Raw genomic sequence first — 19,955 nt, 5'->3', positions numbered from 1 at the left:
TTTTTTCAGCCAATCACATCTTAGCTCTGGGGTTTTACACGACATCAGTGGAGGTAGTGAGTGAGTAGTCTAGTACTGTCTGGATACTTATACTCTGTGTACTTGTAATCAGATTGAGAGTCAGAGTCCACACACAGTAGAAACAGTGGAATGTGTGTGTGTGTGTGTGTGTGGGCGGAGCTGCAGTAGAACAGATTTACTGACCAGGTGTGAATGCCTTTGGGTTAATTTACCTGCAGCTGGCCTCCACACACACACACACACACACACACACACACACACACACACAGTTGCGTCAGTGTTTTCTGGTCAGTGTAGTGCATATTCACCTAATACTCATTTAAATAGTATTTTTCTGCAAATATACTAATAAAAATAATAATAATTCTTTTTTGTATGTGCTCATGGAACATGAATGGGTCAAACAGTTTAACTCCGCTATGACCTCACAGTCCTGGAATGTCGATAAATCCGCAATCTTGTAATTGGAGAAAAAGAAAATTGGAGACTGTTTTCCAAAACATAAGGGTTGGATCCTGGACCGAGTGGATACCTTCCATCAACGTTTAGAAAAAACACAAATAACAGCAGGTTTTAGTAGTAGTAGTGATAATAATAATAATAATAATAATACTACTACTACTACTACTAATAATAATAATAATAATAACGTTATTCTCATAAAATGATGGGTTTAATAATATCTATGCTGTAGGTGATTAGGGTTATAGGACGTCTGTAGGCGGGATAATGAAGGGTTTATGAACCTCATTATAAATGTTTTAAAGTCAGTTTTGAATGAGTTTTGTTGTGAATTTACTGACTTTGTGGTTTGATAGTGTGTGTTTGATCTGAGCCAGGTTGTGTGTGTGTGTGTGTGTGTGTATCTCCACTCATAGTGTGAAGTCTCCTTTTGAAGTCCAGGTTGGATTTACTGCTGCTTTGATGTTCTTCCATGTCTGTGTCTCAGACCTGGGCTGTCATCAGCTTTATCTGTCAGGTTCTGTCTGGTTCTGTTAGGTTCTGTCAGGTTCTGTCTGGTTCTGTCTGGTTCTGTTAGGTTCTGTCAGGTTCTGTCTGGTTCTGTTAGGTTCTGTTAGGTTCTGTCAGGTTCTGTCTGGTTCTGTCTGGTTCTGTTAGGTTCTGTTAGGTTCTGTCTGGTTCTGTTAGGTTCTGTTAGGTTCTGTCAGGTTCTGTCTGGTTCTGTTAGGTTCTGTCAGGTTCTGTCTGGTTCTGTCTGGTTCTGTTAGGTTCTGTCCAGTTCTTCCCTCTGACCTTCTACAGAGGACACACATCTAATCCTCTGGACCGCAGGTGTCCAACATACAGTGGGCGGGCCTAAACCGGGCCCTAATGCCACGTTTCTACTACGTGGAACCGGCTCGGCTCTGGTACCAGGTCCTATTCCAGACCTTTTCCTTTACAGGATACTACTCACTTTACAGCACCTGGTCATCATAGCGATGCAGCGCGTTACTTGTGTGTCGTCTGCTCAGAGTTGCTGATAAACTCACTTGTTGCGTGTTGTCTTGTCAAACTCATGCTGAATTTTTATGTCAGCCACCAAAGACTGGACCTCCTGGACAAACCACGGTGTAGTTTCACAGACTGTCATCATGTGGATTAACCTACCGACAGATTTACTGTAGACTTCTGCATCTGTTTTTTGTAAAAGGGCGGGTCACAGAGACAGCTCTGACCAATCAGTGGTCTGCAGTGTTTATTTGTCACCTTTTAGTGTTTGGAACCTCGGCAGAGGTGATACCAAAAAACTAGTACCAGGTACCAGAGTCTAGGTCCTTTTTCATAATGGAAACGCAAAAAGACCAAGTGGAGTGGAGTGGAGTGGAGTCAAGCTGGTACCACATAATGGAAACCCGGCATAAAGGGTCCAGTCTGGTCTGTTGGATGAATGTGTGAACACACTGGAATATTAATAATCATGTTAGTTCAGGTTCTACATTCAACCCAGTTGGATCTGAAGTGGGTCAGACCAGTGCAGTACAACCAGAATAATTTAGAAATAATGACAAATACAAATGTTTCTGTTAATTCTAGCGTAAAGAAAGTAAGATTACATCTGCTAATCTTATCTGCTAAATTAACGTTTTTTCACACACACCTTCCATACTTATCATGAGGCTTATGCACTGGTTGGTTTGTTGGTCAGTTAACACCAAAAAAAGAAAAAGAGAAGAAGAATGCAGAGTTTTAATAAGACATGGAATGGAGTCAGAGGTAAAGAAAAGAAAAGGAACGGAGATATGCAAACAAAGGTGGATGCATTTAGTGGTTTCTGGTGCTGTCGTGATTAGTCGATGTAATCAACCATGAAAATTAGTTAACAGCAATTTTTTTAGCTGTCGTGTCATGTTACTATTGACCATCTATTTATTTTTGGCCGTGGCACCTGAGGAAGTCATACCAGAGAGAGAGAGAGAGAGAGAGAGAGAGACACCCCCAGTCCGTGCCTTCGTCATTCAAATGTCCCGCCCCCTCAAATGAAAGTTTGTGAGGATTCAGGAGGTAGAGAACAAGTAAATGAGTGTTACGTTTCAGTTTCAGTTTCACTTCTGTGGTCCATGCTGCGCGTACAAAGTAGGAATGAGGACATATGTCATATCACATGACATATCTGAGAGGCTGTGCCATTTTGAACCTACAAGCTATTGGTTGCTATGGGAACAGCATAGTACAGACCATAGGTACAGACCTGCAGGAAAGAGCCACATGGCATGGACCACCCCAAGCCCCCCCCCCAGGTCTTTAAGGGTTAAAGGTGGATATTTGGGTCTTTATGGGTTAAAGGTGGACGTTTGGGTCTGTAAGGGTTAAAGGTGGACGTTTGGGTCTTTAAGAGTTAAAGGTGGACGTTTGGGTCTTGAAGGGTTAAAGGGGGACGTTTGGGTCTGTAAGGGTTAAAGGTGGACGTTTGGGTCTTTAAGGGTTAAAGGTGGACGTTTGGGTCTTTAAGAGTTAAAGGTGGACGTTTGGGTCTTGAAGGGTTAAAGGGGGACGTTTGGGTCTGTAAGGGTTAAAGGTGGACGTTTGGGTCTTTAAGGGTTAAAGGTGGACGTTTGGGTCTTTAAGAGTTAAAGGTGGACGTTTGGGTCTTGAAGGGTTAAAGGGGGACTTTTGGGTCTTTAAGGGTTAAAGGGGGACGTTTGGGTCTTTAAGGGTTAAAGGGGGACGTTTGGGTCTTTAAGGGTTAAAGGTTTAAAGTCTCTCAGTCGTTGAATTGTGGGAATAACTCTTGAAACACTCAAAAATGCAGTTTTCTGTTTTTAACCTCAGCCATTTTTACCCCAACAATCCCAGAATTCCTCTGTACTGATGGAAAGGAGGCCTGATAGATGATAGTGGTGTGTGTGTGTGCGTGTGTGTGTGTGTGTGTGTGTGTGTAATGTAAGCCTTCATTCCTGCTGCTCTCTGTATTTGAGGTTTTGCTGAAGTCTGGTTTTGATTGAGGCTACATGATGTCACGTTCACTGGGAATATGAACCAACTACCACAATAGGGCCTGTGTGTGTGTGTGTGTGTGTGTGTGTGTAAATTAGGTTATAAATCTGTTTCCACTGTGACTTTAGGGGACAGAATGCAGGTCCCACTAATGTAAATGTAAAGGTTAAGAGTCATTTTAAGGTTGGACTGAGGTCATGTTTAAGAACATGTGATGGTTAAACACATGGAAACATGTATAGTATACATGTTTACATACACGTTTACATACATGTATGTAAACATATATGTTCATCCACCAAGAAAACTGCACAAAGGAGATTCAGTCGAAGATTTTTTCCTTTTCATGAGAGAAAAATACATGGAGGAGTGAACATGAGACATTTGGTTCAACAGAGAGGTTGACCTGAAGCCAAGTAGGACAGGAAACTGAAAAAGGAGGAGGAGGAGGAGAGAGAGAAGAAGAGGAGGAGCAGGAGGAGAGAGGAGAAGAAGAGGAGGAGAAAAAGGAGTGGGAGGAGGAGGGGGGGGGGCAGGAGGAAGAAGAAGAGGAGGAGGAGGAGAGGAGGGGGGAGGAGGAAAAGGAGTTGGAGGAAGGGGAGGAGGAGGAAGGGGAGGAGGAGGCGTAAAGACGGGGCAGAGACAGACGAGGGAGTGAAAAGAGGAGAAAACAAAGGAAAGGACAAGGGAAGAAGGAGGGGATCAGTGTTGGATGGAAGAGGAGCAAGAAGGAAAAACAGAAAGAGGGAGGAGGGGAGAGAGGGAGGGGAGGAGGGGAGAGAGAGAGGGAGGGGGGAGGGAGAGAGGGAGGAGGGGAGGGAGGGAGAGAGGGGAGAGAGAGAGGGGAAAGAGAGAGGGAAGGGAGGAGGGGAGAGAGGGAGGGAGAGAGAGAGGGAGGGAGGTGGCAAAAGTCCACACATTCCACACTCCACAAGTACAGATACTAGTGCAAAAACACAGAACATGTACAGATACTAGTGTAAAAACACAGAACATGTACAGATACTAGTGTAAAAACACAGAAAATGTACAGATACTAGTGTAAAAACGCAGAACAAGTACAGATACTAGTGCAAAAACACAGAACATGTACAGATACTAGTGTAAAAACACAGAAAATGTACAGATACTAGTGTAAAAACACAGAAAATGTACAGATACTAGTGTAAAAACACAGAAAATGTACAGATACTAGTGTAAAAACACAGAAAATGTACAGATACTAGTGTAAAAACACAGAACAAGTACAGATACTAGTGTAAAAACACAGAACATGTACAGATACTAGTGTAAAAACACAGAACATGTACAGATACTAGTGTAAAAACACAGAAAATGTACAGATACTAGTGTAAAAACGCAGAACAAGTACAGATACTAGTGCAAAAACACAGAACATGTACAGATACTAGTGTAAAAACACAGAAAATGTACAGATACTAGTGTAAAAACGCAGAACAAGTACAGATACTAGTGTCAAAACACAGAACATGTACAGATACTAGTGTAAAAACACAGAAAATGTACAGATACTAGTGTAAAAACACAGAAAATGTACAGATACTAGTGCAAAAACACAGAACATGTACAGATACTAGTGTAAAAACACAGAAAATGTACAGATACTAGTGCAAAAACACAGAACATGTACAGATACTAGTGTAAAAACACAGAAAATGTACAGATACTAGTGTAAAAACGCAGAACAAGTACAGATACTAGTGTAAAAAACGCAGAACAAGTACAGATACTAGTGTAAAAACGCAGAACAAGTACAGATACTAGTGTAAAAACGCAGAACAAGTACAGATACTAGTGTAAAAACACAGAACATGTACAGATACTACTGTAAAAACGCAGAACAAGTACAGATACTAGTGTAAAAACACAGAACATGTACAGATACTAGTGTAAAAACGCAGAACAAGTACAGATACTAGTGTAAAAATGCAGAACATGTACAGATACTAGTGTAAAAACACAGAACAAGTACAGATACTAGTCCAAAAACGCAGAACAAGTACAGATACTAGTGTAAAAACGCAGAACAAGTACAGATACTGGTGTAAAAACGCAGAACATGTACAGATACTAGTGCAAAAATGCAGAACAAGTACAGATACTAGTGTAAAAACGCAGAACATGTACAGATACTAGTGCAAAAACGCAGAACATGTACAGATACTAGTGTAAAAACGCAGAACAAGTACAGATGCTAGTGTAAAAACGCAGAACATGTACAGATGCTAGTGTAAAAACGCAGAACAAGTACAGATACTAGTGTAAAAACGCAGAACAAGTACAGATACTAGTGTAAAAACACAGAACAAGTACAGATACTAGTGTAAAAACGCAGAACATGTACAGATACTAGTGTAAAAACACAGAACAAGTACAGATACTAGTGTAAAAACACAGAACAAGTACAGATACTAGTGTAAAAACACAGATACCAAATATTTAATATTAATATTTATACCAAATATGAACTGATCTTATATTGATCTGGAAATAAAAACTAATTGATCCTTAATGACCTTTGGATCGTTTGTATTTGGTGATTTGTGTTATTTGTGTTGTTTGTATTGTTTGTGTTGTTTGTTTGTGTTGTTTGTGTTGTTTCTATTGTTTGTGCTGTTTGTGTTGTTTGTATTGTTTGTTTGTGTTGTTTGTGTTGTTTGTATTGTTTGTGTTATTTGTGTTGTTTGTATTGTTTGTGTTGTTTGTTTGTGTTGTTTGTATTGTTTGTGTTATTTGTGTTGTTTGTATTGTTTGTGTTGTTTGTGTTGTTTCTATTGTTTGTGTTGGTCGCTGTTCGTTCATTCTTTATAGTTGTCGACTCCAACAGTGTTTGTGTTTTTTTTGGTTGAACTGGTTCTGTTGTGTTCATGCAGGTCCTTTTGACCCACATTCACATTCACATTCACACTCTGAACTCTGTCGTTCCTCTGGTTCCTCTGTTGTTCACTCGGTTTTTCTCTCTCTGTTTCCTTCTCTTTTCCATCTTTCATCCTTTTCTTTTTTCCTTCTTTCCTCGGTTCCTCTTGTTGTCTTCTCTCTGTTTCCTTCTCTTTTCCATCTTTCATCCTTTTCTTTTTTCCTTTCTTCCTCGGTTCCTCCTGTTGTCTTCTCTCTGTTTCCTTCTCTTTTCCATCTTTCATCCTTTTCTTTTTTCCTCGGTTCCTCCTGTTGTCTTCTCTCTGTTTCCTTCTCTTTTCCATCTTTCATCCTTTTCTTTTTTCCTTTCTTCCTCGGTTCCTCTTGTTGTCTTCTCTCTGTTTCCTTCTCTTTTCCATCTTTCATCCTTTTCTTTTTTCCTTTCTTCCTCGGTTCCTCCTGTTGTCTTCTCTCTGTTTCCTTCTCTTTTCCATCTTTCATCCTTTTCTTTTTTCCTCGGTTCCTCCTGTTGTCTTCTCTCTGTTTCCTTCTCTTTTCCGTCTCTCATGCTTTCCTTTTTTCTTTTTTTTCCCTCTTTTCCTCTCCTGGTTCCTCCTGTCATCCTCTCCTTATCTCTCCATCGACTCTATCATTTTTCACTCATCTCTTCCTCTGTTTTCTGTCGTTTATCCTCCGTTCTTCTGCGCTCCAGTGCATGTATGTGTGTGTTTCCTGTTGCCTTTAAAAGGTGATGAATGTGGCCAAGGCCTCTCATTATATGCCTCATTACACACACACACACACACACACACACACACACACACACACACACACACACACACACACATATATAGTTTGTGTTTTTGTTCATAATTTGGGAAAATACTGAGAGACGTGCACAATGAAAAGTTGTCTGAAAAAACTGTTTTTGTGTTTTATCCTGAAACTGAAAATGGAACCGATCCTTTCAGGAACCGTTTCCTTCATGTTTCCAGAAACTCTGCAAAAGAAAAACAAGTGAAAAAAAGAGTAAAAGCCTGTTGACATTTATACTGAAGACGACTTCAACTCCTCAGATCCACGAGAGGAGTTTAGAGGAAACTATAAAGGTTAAAGGTCAAAGGTTAAATGTGTCAGTGTGTATTTTGTACTCACTTGGTAGAAGGGTGTTAGTGTAGGAATTTAACACTGTTTATTATGGGATGGATTTAGTGGATGGATCAGAATTTAAACAATCAGACACAAATGAACAACTGTTGAATTCAAATAATCTGAGTTTTAATAACAGGAAGTGGAAAGTGTGTTTAATTTACTCACCTGGACACCTGAGGGTTAAAGTGTGTTTAATATACTCACCTGGACACCTGAGGGTTAAAGTGTGTTTAATATACTCACCTGGACGCCAGAGGGTTAAAGTGTGTTTAATATACTCACCTGGACACCTGAGGGTTAAAGTGTGTTTAATATACTCACCTGGACACCTGAGGGTTAAAGTGTGTTTAATATACTCACCTGGACACCGGAGGGTTAAAGTGTGTTTAATATACTCACCTGGACCCTGAGGGTTAAAGTGTGTTTAATATACTCACCTGGACACCTGAGGGTTAACTAAAGGTTATCTTCCTTCATCTGCTGTGTTTATTTCTGTTTTCTTTTTTTAATCTTATGAAGTCCTTTCCTCTTTTTTAATGAGTTTTTAAAATCCAAAGCTATACCAAACAGTTAAACTCAGTATTTCTGAAGTTGGGGGGGGGTTGCCAAATGACGTCCTTTCACCTGGAAACAATAAGACTTTTGGAGGTTTGTGCTGAAACACGATCAGTCCAGTTTGTGCTGGTGCTTCTTTGGTCATTCTCTGTGGGTCCAGTGCCCACTCCTCAGACTGGACCACATTCCTTTCATTTACATCATTCTTCCTGTCTTTTCTTAGACTATTAGATTAAAGTGTAATTAGATTATTGCCCTCAGCCTGTCCTGGACTCTGGATCCCAGTTTGGGAATCTGGACCAACAGAACCGCCTCTAGTGCTTCAACACATTATTATTATTATTATTATTATTATTATTATTATTATTATTATTATTATTATTATTATTATTATTGATAGATTTTAGATTCAACTGGACTGGTTTAGAAAAGTGCATCATTCATCAAAGAGACAAGTTCACTTCTAATTAGTGGTGGGGGGAGTGGTCTTATACACCTGTAGGGGGAGTGGTCTTATAAAGCTGTAGGAGGAGTGGTCTTATGCACCTGTAGGGGGAGTGGTTTTGTGTTCTAGTGTGAACTTCCAGAGTTCCTCTTCATTCTTTTTGTGTTTTTCCAGATTCATCCTCCTCTCCGTCCGTCCGTCTCTGTTTGGACGGTAATCGATGTTGTGTTTTTCGTTGGCGTGTCAGTGTGTTTTCCCGTCCAGGCTTCTATTCCGTTGCGTTGTTCATAAATCTGTGCAGTTGTAATGGAGTTCATGTTTGTAATGTGTGAGTCCACTTGCTATTTCTCACACTATTATTGTATTAATTACAATTTTATTTATTGCCATTGAACGCAGCACCCCTGCTGACCTGGGTCGTGCACCCCGGGGGGTTAGCATCAGTTTAGCTGTGCTGTCTACCTGGTACGTACAGTTACTGTTAATGCCGTTAATAGTTCACATTATTTATTTTAATTTCATATCTAAGTGGTTGTTTTACATTATTATATTTGTGTAACGCTTAGCTCCCTATCGGTTGAGCATATTCTTGAGTGAAAATGATGTTTTTAACATATTAACATATAGCGTGTTAGCTAACTTTGACTTTTTTTTTTTTTTAATTTTAGCTGAACTGTGTTACAACACGGTCGGGTTTTACTCATGACACTAACTGTATAGTTTTCTCCCAAGTACGCATTGTATTTACTTTATGTTCATTTTAAAACTACATGGAACAGTTTTGCTTCGCTGTCTACCGGGAATAAACAACCGTCCGAAGTGGTTCGGTTTTAGTCCTATTTAACAGAGCGGACGAATACAACCGCCACACAGTCATGTGACCTGTCGGCCTCCGCTGTCGTCTCGTGTCTGTCTTTATCAGCCCTGACTCCTCCCACTTTAAGGGCATAAGGCCCGACAGGAAATGACCTCTTTTTTTTTTTTTTTTTTTTTAACTTTATTTAAATGTCAATTTACAAACATGGTCAAACATTTAACATTTAACACAATACACATAATACATGAGAATACAGATACAAAAGTAGCACACAATCATAAAGACAGGATATATTTTCAATAATTTATACACACAAAAAAAAACATAAATAATTTCTCTAAAATTTCACTAAATGTCAGATGATATCATAGTTATCAAGAAATGTCCTGTTTTTTTTTTTTTTTTTTTATTAACAAGGGGCAATGATTTATAACGTGAGTTAAATTTAATTAAATAATGACGTAAGGTTGGTTTGGAGGCTGAAAATTTTTGCTTATGAATGAAATATTTTCCCAATAAAATGAAAAAATTAACTAAATACTGCAGCCATTTGTTCTTATTTTCATAGTAACATATAACATCTTTCAGGGAAAAACAGTATGACATGTTAACTTGGGTGAAGATATAAGAACACAGGAAATGACCTCATTTGGACAAAAGAGGTGATGACATATGTGAGCTCAGTTCAGTTTCCATAGCAACAGGAGGGAGTGAGTCCTTCAGTTTCAGTGGGACTGGAGGTGGTGACGTCACTGTTTTATGTGTCGTGTTTTAAATAGTATTTAGAAAAAGCTGCACTTGAACGTCACATGCTTATACTTTAACCCTTAAAGACCCACTGTTACTTTCATGTCCGTCCCCAAATTTATGTTTCTCTATATTGAACTTTTATTAAGTGATGTACTAAAATATTATCATCTGTATTTTACATTTTTCAGTGTTTTCTATATTCCATTCACTGATCATGTAGATGTTCATCAAAGCTCGGATTAAAGTTAATGATGATTTTTTCAAAACTGAGAAAACTGAAGAAAAAGTGACATTTTAAAATTAAATTATTTAATTAATTGAACATAAAAACAAACATCTACAGCTGTATTTTGTTCATGGCACTTGCTCATTTTATTCATTTTACTTGGTATTTTGTTTGTTTTTCTATATTTTCTTCCCCATTTTATAGTTTTTCTTCAATTGTGTTCAGTTTGTGGCTGATTTTCTTTGTGTTTCTTATTATTTTGTGGATTTTTTTAATTCATTTTCGTCCATGTTATTGATCTCTTTGGGCATTTTTGTTCATTTTAGTGATCATTTTCTTTATTTTTACTTCATTTTTGTCAATTTTTTATGCTTATTTTTCCTCACTATTTATTGTTTAGTTGATTTTTATTCATTTTTGTCCATTTTATTGATGTCTTTGACCATTTTTGTTCATTGTGTTGATCATTTTCTTTATTTTTACTTCATTTTTGTCTTTTTTTTGTGCTTATTTTTCCTAACACCATTTATTGTTTTGTTGATTTTTATTCATTTTTGTCCGTTTTATTGATGTCTTTGGCCGTTTAGTGTTCATTTTGTTGATCATTTTCTTTATTTTTACTTAATTTTTGTCTTTTTTTGTGCTTATTTTTCCTCACACTATTTTGTTGATTTTTTTTCATTTTTGTCCATTTTATTGATCTCTTTGGCCGTTTTTATTCATTTTGCTAATCATTTTCTTTATTTTTAATTCATTTTGTCAATTTTTTGTGCTAATTTTTCCTCACAGTATTTATTATTTTGTCATTTTTTAAATTATTTGTTCATCTAAATCCTCTTTTGTTATAGCGCCCACACCAGTCCACCAGGGCTGATTGTTATGGTTCAGTATGTAGTGTGCATATTTGTTCAAATGTGGTTTCTGTTGTGTGTTTTCAGGACTATCTGGGCTGTATCATCGACTGTGGAACTCTGCCGCTGAAGCCAGAACAGGTCAGCACTCTGTTCTGCAACATCGAAGACATCTATGAGTTCAACAGGTGAGGACCCAGCGTCTGTTTGGTTTATGGAGCTCTAATACTTCTGGTGATAATTTAGTACCAATATTTGGACACATAAAAACCATAAGCAGTATAAATCCCACTTTGCACCCTCGCCGTTACTGAGCGTGCTCACTATCCTTTTTTGCACTCACTGTCATTCTCTGGGCCTTCAGAGCACTCGCAGTATCTGAATTTTGTCACTCTGGGGGCGGGCATTCAATAGAACCCCTCTCCCTCTGATTGATAGTTTAAAAACCTACTGTCTTCAGGTCAGAACCAATCTGAAGCGGACCATATATTATATTATATTATATTGTATTATATTATATTATATTATATTACATTATATCATATTATAGTACGTTAAATTATCTTGAATTATATTATATTGCGTGATATATTGTATTATGTTATGTTATGTTATATATTATATGACATTATATCATATTATGTTATATCATATTGTATTGTATTATATTATATTATATTATATTTTAGTACAGTAGTGTCACCATGGTTTTGTTTTGTCCTTTGTGTGGTTTTGTTTCATCACTGTTAGTTTTCAGACCCGTTGTGTCTGATTTTATTACCTGCTCTTTTCCACAGTTTTTGTTCTTGTACCTGGTGTTAACAGACCACAGTTCAATGGAGTCTGTTTTCTCTTTTAATTGCATTAGTCCAGTTGTGGAAAACACATCATATACTGTATGTGTTGTTTTTTTAATTCTACATTATTAGTCATAATTCTCATTATTATTCTACTGAGCCTGTTGTATTTTTCCCTCTGGTGTGTATTGTTGAGCAGTAAAGTCTGGTCCAACCCTGAACTGAACCCATGGAATGAACATGTGTGATATTTGATATTTAATCCAGTTCAGCTGTTGAATGTGATGCATGTGTTTGGGCTGACAGTGTTCACAGTCGTAGACGGATGAACGAGTGTGAACACATGCCTCCATTCAAGTCCAGCAGAAGAACCACAGAACAGAAATACACACATTCAACAGTTCAGTTAAGAATGTTTACCACCTCTGAAACCAAACCAACCCATGCAATGATATTTATCCCATAATATTCAGCTGTAGTCTGACATTAGTCGTTCTTGTTTTTATCTCACCTGGATTCAACAGGTCCTCAGATTTTAGTATTTAAACTGTTTTTATTCACACTTTTTGTCTCTAATACTGTTTTTCATCTGTCCTACATTGTTCATTAATTACATGAACATTTACAATTATACAAATTAGGTGATGATGTCATTTAGTAACTTCTACTGACTTTTAGGACAAACAGTAGATACTTTAAAACTGAGGAGTTGGAAACATTGAGCCAAGAGTTATCAGATTATTATTGATCATGTAAACAGGATCATCTGATCAGTTTTATCCCATAACAGCAGCAATCTGATTATAATAAATTGGATTAACACACCTAGATTTCTCCCCAATACTCCGTTGTCTTCACACACGTAAACAAGTTCATCGGATTTTTTTTTTTTTTTTTTTTCCTCTCCACGTGCAAAAAAAAAAACTTTATAAACAGAAGTTATGCAGCGACACTGTGAACAAACACTGAAAGGAAATGAAGGATAGCAGCCACATGTGACCTCTTCTGTCATCTCATTAGCTCCTCCCATATTAGAACAGCTAATGCTAACATCGTAGGCATTGCCATGGTAACAAGACAAGAGCAGATGTTTTGAAAATGACAGGAAATGTACGTCTGACGTCATAATGTACGTACGTACTCCGAAAGAAATCCAATAATGGACTAGAACATGTAAACCAGGGTTTTTAATTAGCACATTTATGAAGTGACTGTAAACGAGTCACATCTGATTATTGGATAATTATTGTATTTTTATATGGTCGTGTAAACGGGCTCAGTGTTGGTTTGACCAGAATCCTTTAGTTTAAACATTCAAATACAGGTTTAGACCTGAGTGTCAGACATGTATATAATATATAGATGTCATTGTATATTATATATGTTTGTGTTATTGTATATTATATATAGATGCTATTGTATATTATGTAAAGATATTGTATATTGTATATAGATATTATATATTATATATAGATGTTATTGTATGTTATATATAGATATTGTATATTATGTGTAGATATTATTGTATATTATATATGTTTGTATTTTTATATAGTATGTGCGTATTTGTTTTACTGTTCAGAGGACAAAGTTTTGGAACATACTCAGTTTATTGAATGGAGTTTATGACACAGACACACACACATACACACACCCGCCCAGCTGGAGTGTGTCGTGTGTGTCTCTCTGTCTGTGTCTCTGTGTGTGTGTGTGCATGTGTGTCTGTCTCTCATGTGTGTGGTATGTGTGTGTTGTCGTCTCTCTGGGCCTGTTGTGGGTCCATCTGGTTCTGCTGTGACTCAGAACCAAACTAAAGCAGGTCAAACGTTTACGTTGGTGGAAGAGGGACTTCTACAGCGCCAACCGTAACGATGCTGTTATAATAAACCAATTAACTTCATTAACTAAAACCCAACTGACCGATCCAAGGAGAGGGAGAGAGAGAGAGAGAGAGAGAGAGAGGCATAGAGGGAGTAAAACTCGCTCGCCCTCTGTCTCTAATGCTCACTCTCTCTCATACAATATTTCCCATGAGAAGCTGAGACAGGAAGTGTGTGTGTGTGTGTGTGTGTGTGTGAGTGAGTGAGTGAGAGAGAGAGAGAGACATTGTTGGTTTGTCTTTGTGTGTGTTGGAGTCGACTCAAACACAGTGATGTGTGAAAACAGGATTGTTGGGGGGGGGGGGGGGGTGTATGTGTGTGAGACATATTTGAACAGCTTCCTTCCCAACCCCACCCCCCACCCCACCCCACCCCACACACACACACACACACACACACACACACATATTCAGATGCCAGAGTTCTTAGTGTTTTCTTTGTGTTTTCCGTGGTCCAGGCTGACTCTAAAGGTTCACAGACGTTCAGTTTGACAAAAATTGAACCTGGAAATTATGGAAGAGTTTCACTACAAACTCTGTTAATAACAAATAAAACCTCTTGAGTCTGGACTCGTTAATATTATGATGCACTTGTACGCTGAAGTTCTACTGTAACTGAAAATATACTGTATAAATGCCAGTAACAGGTATCACTATTATCAATATTATTATTATTAATGATACTAGTAATTCTATTACTTACATGTCATTACTATTACTGTTACTGTAATTACTTTATTATAACTTTAATCCTGACATTAGTTTAATATATAGATACATATAAAGTATAAGATTAGATTTTATTTTTTGTTATTACTTTCTTATTTATTATTTCTACTAGTTCTTTCTAATGTGTTAATGTCTGTTTTTTCACTACTGTTTTTATAGTTATTATTATTCATATTTTCCTGTAATATTTGTATATGAACATTCAGTGTCAACGCTGATACTGGAGCTTAAACTGTCTGAGAGATCAATAAAGTTAATTCTAACCTAATCTAGTCTAATGTAATGTAATCAAAAATAATCTAAACTAATCTGATCTAATCTAAACTAGTCTAAACTAGTCTCATTTAGTTCCATTAATTTAGTATTGTCTTTATCAGTGTGTCATCGTTGTGTGAATAACCTCTAATCACAACATACTATGCATATTTTATATATATATATATATATATATATATATATACATATATATATATAAGTATGTTGTCATTAACAGGACTGAAACCACAGTGTCTTGTTGTCGATTCCACCGGGTGAAGACAAACCACAGACATGATGGAATGATAAAGACACTGAATAAATGACTCCAACTCCCATGATTCATTTGTGTTTATAGTGAGTCTTATGCACACAGTCTCCTGGGGTTTCAACCACACACTCCCCAGGCCTGTTTTCCTATGATGCACTGAGCCAAGACCCATTAACTGAGCCACAGAGATGAATGATGACGCTGATCAGTGATGTCAGACAATCATGTATTGATTAGTGTGTGTTTGACTGCACGTCTGGGTCTGGGTCAGGGTCTGGTTCTGCTAAGCAACGAAATGAACAATGCATTTATTAAGGGATGAAATGGAAACTGAAGTGTTTTCAGGAGTTTAAAAAGTGTTTGATTGGGGGGGGGGGGGGGGGGGTCAGGAATGCATGATGTCACTAAAGGTCTTCATAAGTATACAAACATGTCAGTGTGACATAAGGTGGGTCATGACCTCTGGTTAGTATGGAGGGGTTAAAGGTCAACAGAGGGAGGGAGGGAGGATATAAGGGAGGAAGGGAAGAAAGAAAGGAGGGAGGAGGAAAAGAAGGGAGGAAGGATGGAAAGAAGGATAGAAGGAAGAAGAGAGGGACAGAAAGAAGGACCCACTCATCCATCCATCTGCTGTGAGGTAGTCCTCATCAGACCTGTACCCCAATGGAGTTAGTCCTCATCAGACCTGTACCCCAATGGAGTTAGTCCTCATCAGACCTGTACCCCAATGGAGTTTGTCCTCATCAGACCTGTACCCCAATGGAGTTTGTCCTCATCAGACCTGTACCCCAATGGAGTTAGTCCTCATCAGACCTGTACCCCAATGGAGTTAGTCCACATCAGACCTGTACCCCTATGGAGTTAGTCCACCTCAGACCAGTACCCTGATGGAGTTGGTCCACATCAGACCTGTACCCCAGTGGAGTTAGTCCACATCAGACCTGTACCCCAATGGAGTTAGTCCTCATCAGACCTGTACCCCAACGGAGTTAGTCCTCATCAGACCTGTACCCCAGTGGAGTTAGTCCACATCAGACCTGTACCCCTATGGAGTTAGTCCACATCAGACCTGTACCCCAGTGGAGTTAGTCCACATCAGACCTGTACCCCAGTAGAGTTAATCCACTTCAGACCTGTACCCCAATGGATTTAGTTCGACATTTCTGTGATTGCGACATTTCGGTGTATTTCCGTGTTTCTGTTTTGAGTCCAATCTGTCGTAGATAATCTTCGGTGGGTGATGATGTCTGTTGGTGTGGATAACATCTGTCAGGACGTCTGTCAGATCAGCTCAGCCTGAGCCGAGGCTTCGTCACCGTTTCCACCTCGTTTGGAACATAAATCAAACACACCTGAGGCTTTGACACTAATTGTAGGTTGGTCTTGATGAAAGAACCAAACGGCCTCAGCGCCTCCAGAACTTCAGCAGAGGCATGAGACACGCGCCCACTTTAAAAACACTGTAACTGTTGTTATGTTTGGTTTTAGAGATTTTACATAATCTAAAAGTATATGTCACACCCATAAAGAGGGCGGGGCCATAAAGACAGTGGGTACATGAAAGACTCCTACCCCCAACGACTCACTGACCTGTTTCCGACACTTTTTTCACCATTGTGTCTTTTGTGTCTGTTTTTTTTTCCCCATCTTCTCTTTAAATCATTCTCTCAGTAGTCAGTCAGTCATGAGCTAATGTGAAGATGCTGTGTCTTTAGTTATTGGTGTTTTAGTGCCAAAAAAACCCATTAAATTATGAAAATATTTGTATTATACTATCCTTTAATAATAAAATGTGAATAATCTAATTGGACCAATGTTTTGTCTGTTATTTAATGTTTTGTGTCTGTCGATCTGATCTGTCAGGAACATGAATAAATAATAAGAATATGGTTTAATTACACTTATTTTTCTGATGTTATTTCAGTTTGTTCATGTTACTCTTTGAATAGTTTGTAAATGTAAATGTTTTCATTATTTAATGTTTTTTTTTTTTTTGCTCTAAAACAAACCTTATTTATAGTTTATTCTGTTCTCATTTTCCTGGTTCTGATCTGCTTTAGATCATAGTGGTCCGAATGTAGAACCTGATAGAACCTGTCCTAATGTTTCCATGACAACAGTAAATGATTTGGACTGAGGCGTGTGTTTCTGTCCTCTGGTCTTATATCAGTCTGCTCCTCCTCCCTCTCTTCCTCCTCCTCTTCCTTCTCCTCTTCTTACTCCTCCTTTTCCACCTCCTCCTTCTCCTCCTGCTCCTCCTCATATCTGTCATGCCTCCTCTTTCTCCTCCCCCTCCTCCTTTTCCTCCTCGTATTTGTCATATCTCAGTCACACATCCATCAGCCTCTAGAGCAGCAGATGGATCTCGGTACCATCTGTTTATGTTAGTCCTGGTCTACAGAGGACTGGATTGGCCCAGCCTGGCTCGGGTTGGGCCATGGGGCGTCATGGGCAGGTTTATGTTTGTAGTTAAATCCCACGAGGAAAGAAGTGACATGATAAAATGTGTAGAGGACTTCCTTCTCCTCTTCCTCCTCTTCCTCCTTCTCTTCCTCTCCTTCTTTCTCCTCCTTCTCTTCCTCCTCCTCTTTCCTTCTGGCGTCAGGCCTCATTTTGTGGGCAATACACATCATTAGTGGGGGATTATGGGAAAGGGAAGAGGGGGATTCTGGGTGTTTTGGGTTTTTTGTTCTTGTGTTTTTAATGGAATTGCCCAAAAATAAGAGAGGAAATCAAATGGTGTGTGTGGTGGCGGGGGGGGGGGGGGGGGGGGGGGGGGGTCCTTTGTCCCTTTAACCACCTAAAGTGCATAATCTGCTCAGTGTGTAATACTCAATAACTGTCATATTTGAACCCTTTAAATGACATGTTTGTAATGGAAACAAACCATATTTTAATGCAAAAAACAAATCTATCTGTCTGTCTGTCTGTCTATCTATCTATCTGTCTATCTATTTTTACGTGGCTCCATTGTACATCTTTATGTTCATCATTAATGTTTGGTTACAGTTTTGTGCAAAAGTCTTAGAGTTTATTGTTGTTAAAAGGACTGGACATATTTATTTTGTACATATGCATATTTATAGATTTTATTTTGTGTATATTTTATTTTGTTTTCATTTTTGCAAACCTTCTGTCTTTCACCATGGGGGTCAGTGCTGTAGTTTTATTTAATTGTAGACATAGTTTGATTGTGCATCATCTTGGACCAATGAACTTCTACCAAACACAAATATAAACATAAATACAAATATAAACTAGAACTGCGAGCAGTTATGAACGGGGGCCAAGCCTCCCCGCCCACTCGGACCCCAGGCCCCACAGAGCCCACGGAAGTCGTCCCCGAAGGACGCAGGTCTGGGGCTGAGCTGGTGGAGGCTGGGACCCGTTCATAAGGGTTTACAGTTGGAGTTAGTATTCCACCGTCTGAGCCGCTGTATTCACTGGAATGGGACAAATGCACCAGTAGAGTGGAAGGAGGAATGTGTGGGACTGGGATTAGTTGGAATAGATTACACTCACGTTGACCAATCATTACTAAACTTTACAGCTGGTCTCAGGAGTGTCCCCACATCATACTCACCGAATTACAAAGATATCTGTAAAGGTGTTTCAGAGATAAAAATGTTACATATTTGCAGCGCCCAGTAGAGGCTAACATTTGTCAAATTCGGCTCATACCCTCACAGTGACATGTTAACCAAGTATCTAATATTTGGAGTTGATAGCATTTAATTTGTCTGAGATATGTAATAGTTAACATTTTTTTAGCTAGCTACAGAAATTTATTCATTAATAATTTTAACATTTTTTGACCGAAAAAAAACCCTTTTGATAACTTAGTATCATGTCTATGAGAAGAGTGTACATGCCAAGATTCACACAGATCAGGTAAAATCCCAAGTAGGAGTTTCAAAAAGTAGGTTTTCCAGTTTTCGCAATTTTGCCGGAAAAAAAGTCGTCCCCCAAATCTGCCTGAACACACCCATGTGATTCAACCCTATTCAGGAAATCTGAGGATATGAGGTTTTTTAATATGTGACATACAGTGTGGGAGTTATAGACCAAAATGCATTGTCTTTGGTTCTATCGCCCCCTGTTGGTGGACATATATAATTGTTTGCGTCTCAGTTCCGTGCAGGGGTCTGGACCAACCCTCCAAATGTCAGCGCTCTACCATGTACGCTTTAGGCTGCAGGAACAGTTGGAGCCGGATTCCCTGCATTCACTGGAATGGGACCAATGCATTAGGAATGCAAAAGGAGGAATGTGTGGGACTGGGATTTGTTGTAATAAATTACACCCACGTTGACCAATCATTACCAAACTTTACAGCTGGTCTCAGGAGTGACCCCACATCATACTCACCAAATTTTGTATGAATCGGACCAACTTTTTTGTGACTTGATATTTCTCTGTTTATAGCGCCCCCTATTTTCCGATTTGTACCAAATTTGGCACAGAGCCTCTGGTTGATCTTTAAAACAAGTAACTAAAGTTTGATGTGGATAGCATTTTTTTTGAGAAAGATATGCAACAATATGTGTTTTTTAGCTAGCAAAAAAATTTGTTCGTTTATAACTAGCACATTTTTTACAGCAGCAAGCTGATTGTGATAACTTTAGATCAGAAGCCACTGAAGATTGTCTGTGCAAAGTTTGAAGCCAATGGGGCTTAAACCCTAGTAGGAGTTCGAAAAAGTATGTTTTCAATATCTAGCAACTTAGAAAGAAAAATGTGCAGTGGAAGTGGGCGTGGCCTATGTCAAAAGACTCATCTCTATCCAAGGAATACAAAGATGTAAAGTTTATGAACGTGTCATTCAAAATGTGGAAGTTAGAGGCAAAAACGCGTATTTGTCCGTTATAGCGCCACCTAGTGGAGCACATCCA

General features: G+C 38.6%; 1 protein-coding gene across 1 annotated transcript in view; it reads left to right on the top strand.

Annotated features, from left to right (window-relative positions):
* Window positions 1–19,955, top strand: part of plekhg2 (pleckstrin homology domain containing, family G (with RhoGef domain) member 2) — a 127,378-nt gene that overhangs the window by 36,368 nt on the left and 71,055 nt on the right. The window contains exon 4 of the mRNA XM_030152682.1: window positions 11,220–11,320. Coding sequence (XP_030008542.1) covers window positions 11,220–11,320 — 101 coding nt within the window. The remainder of the gene's footprint in view (window positions 1–11,219; window positions 11,321–19,955) is intronic.

The sequence above is a fragment of the Sphaeramia orbicularis genome, chromosome 13 (assembly GCF_902148855.1).
Source record: "Sphaeramia orbicularis chromosome 13, fSphaOr1.1, whole genome shotgun sequence".
In the NCBI taxonomy this organism is placed as follows: domain Eukaryota; kingdom Metazoa; phylum Chordata; class Actinopteri; order Kurtiformes; family Apogonidae; genus Sphaeramia; species Sphaeramia orbicularis.
Note: the sequence above shows the minus strand (reverse complement) of the source record. Positions and strands in the feature narration are given on the sequence as shown.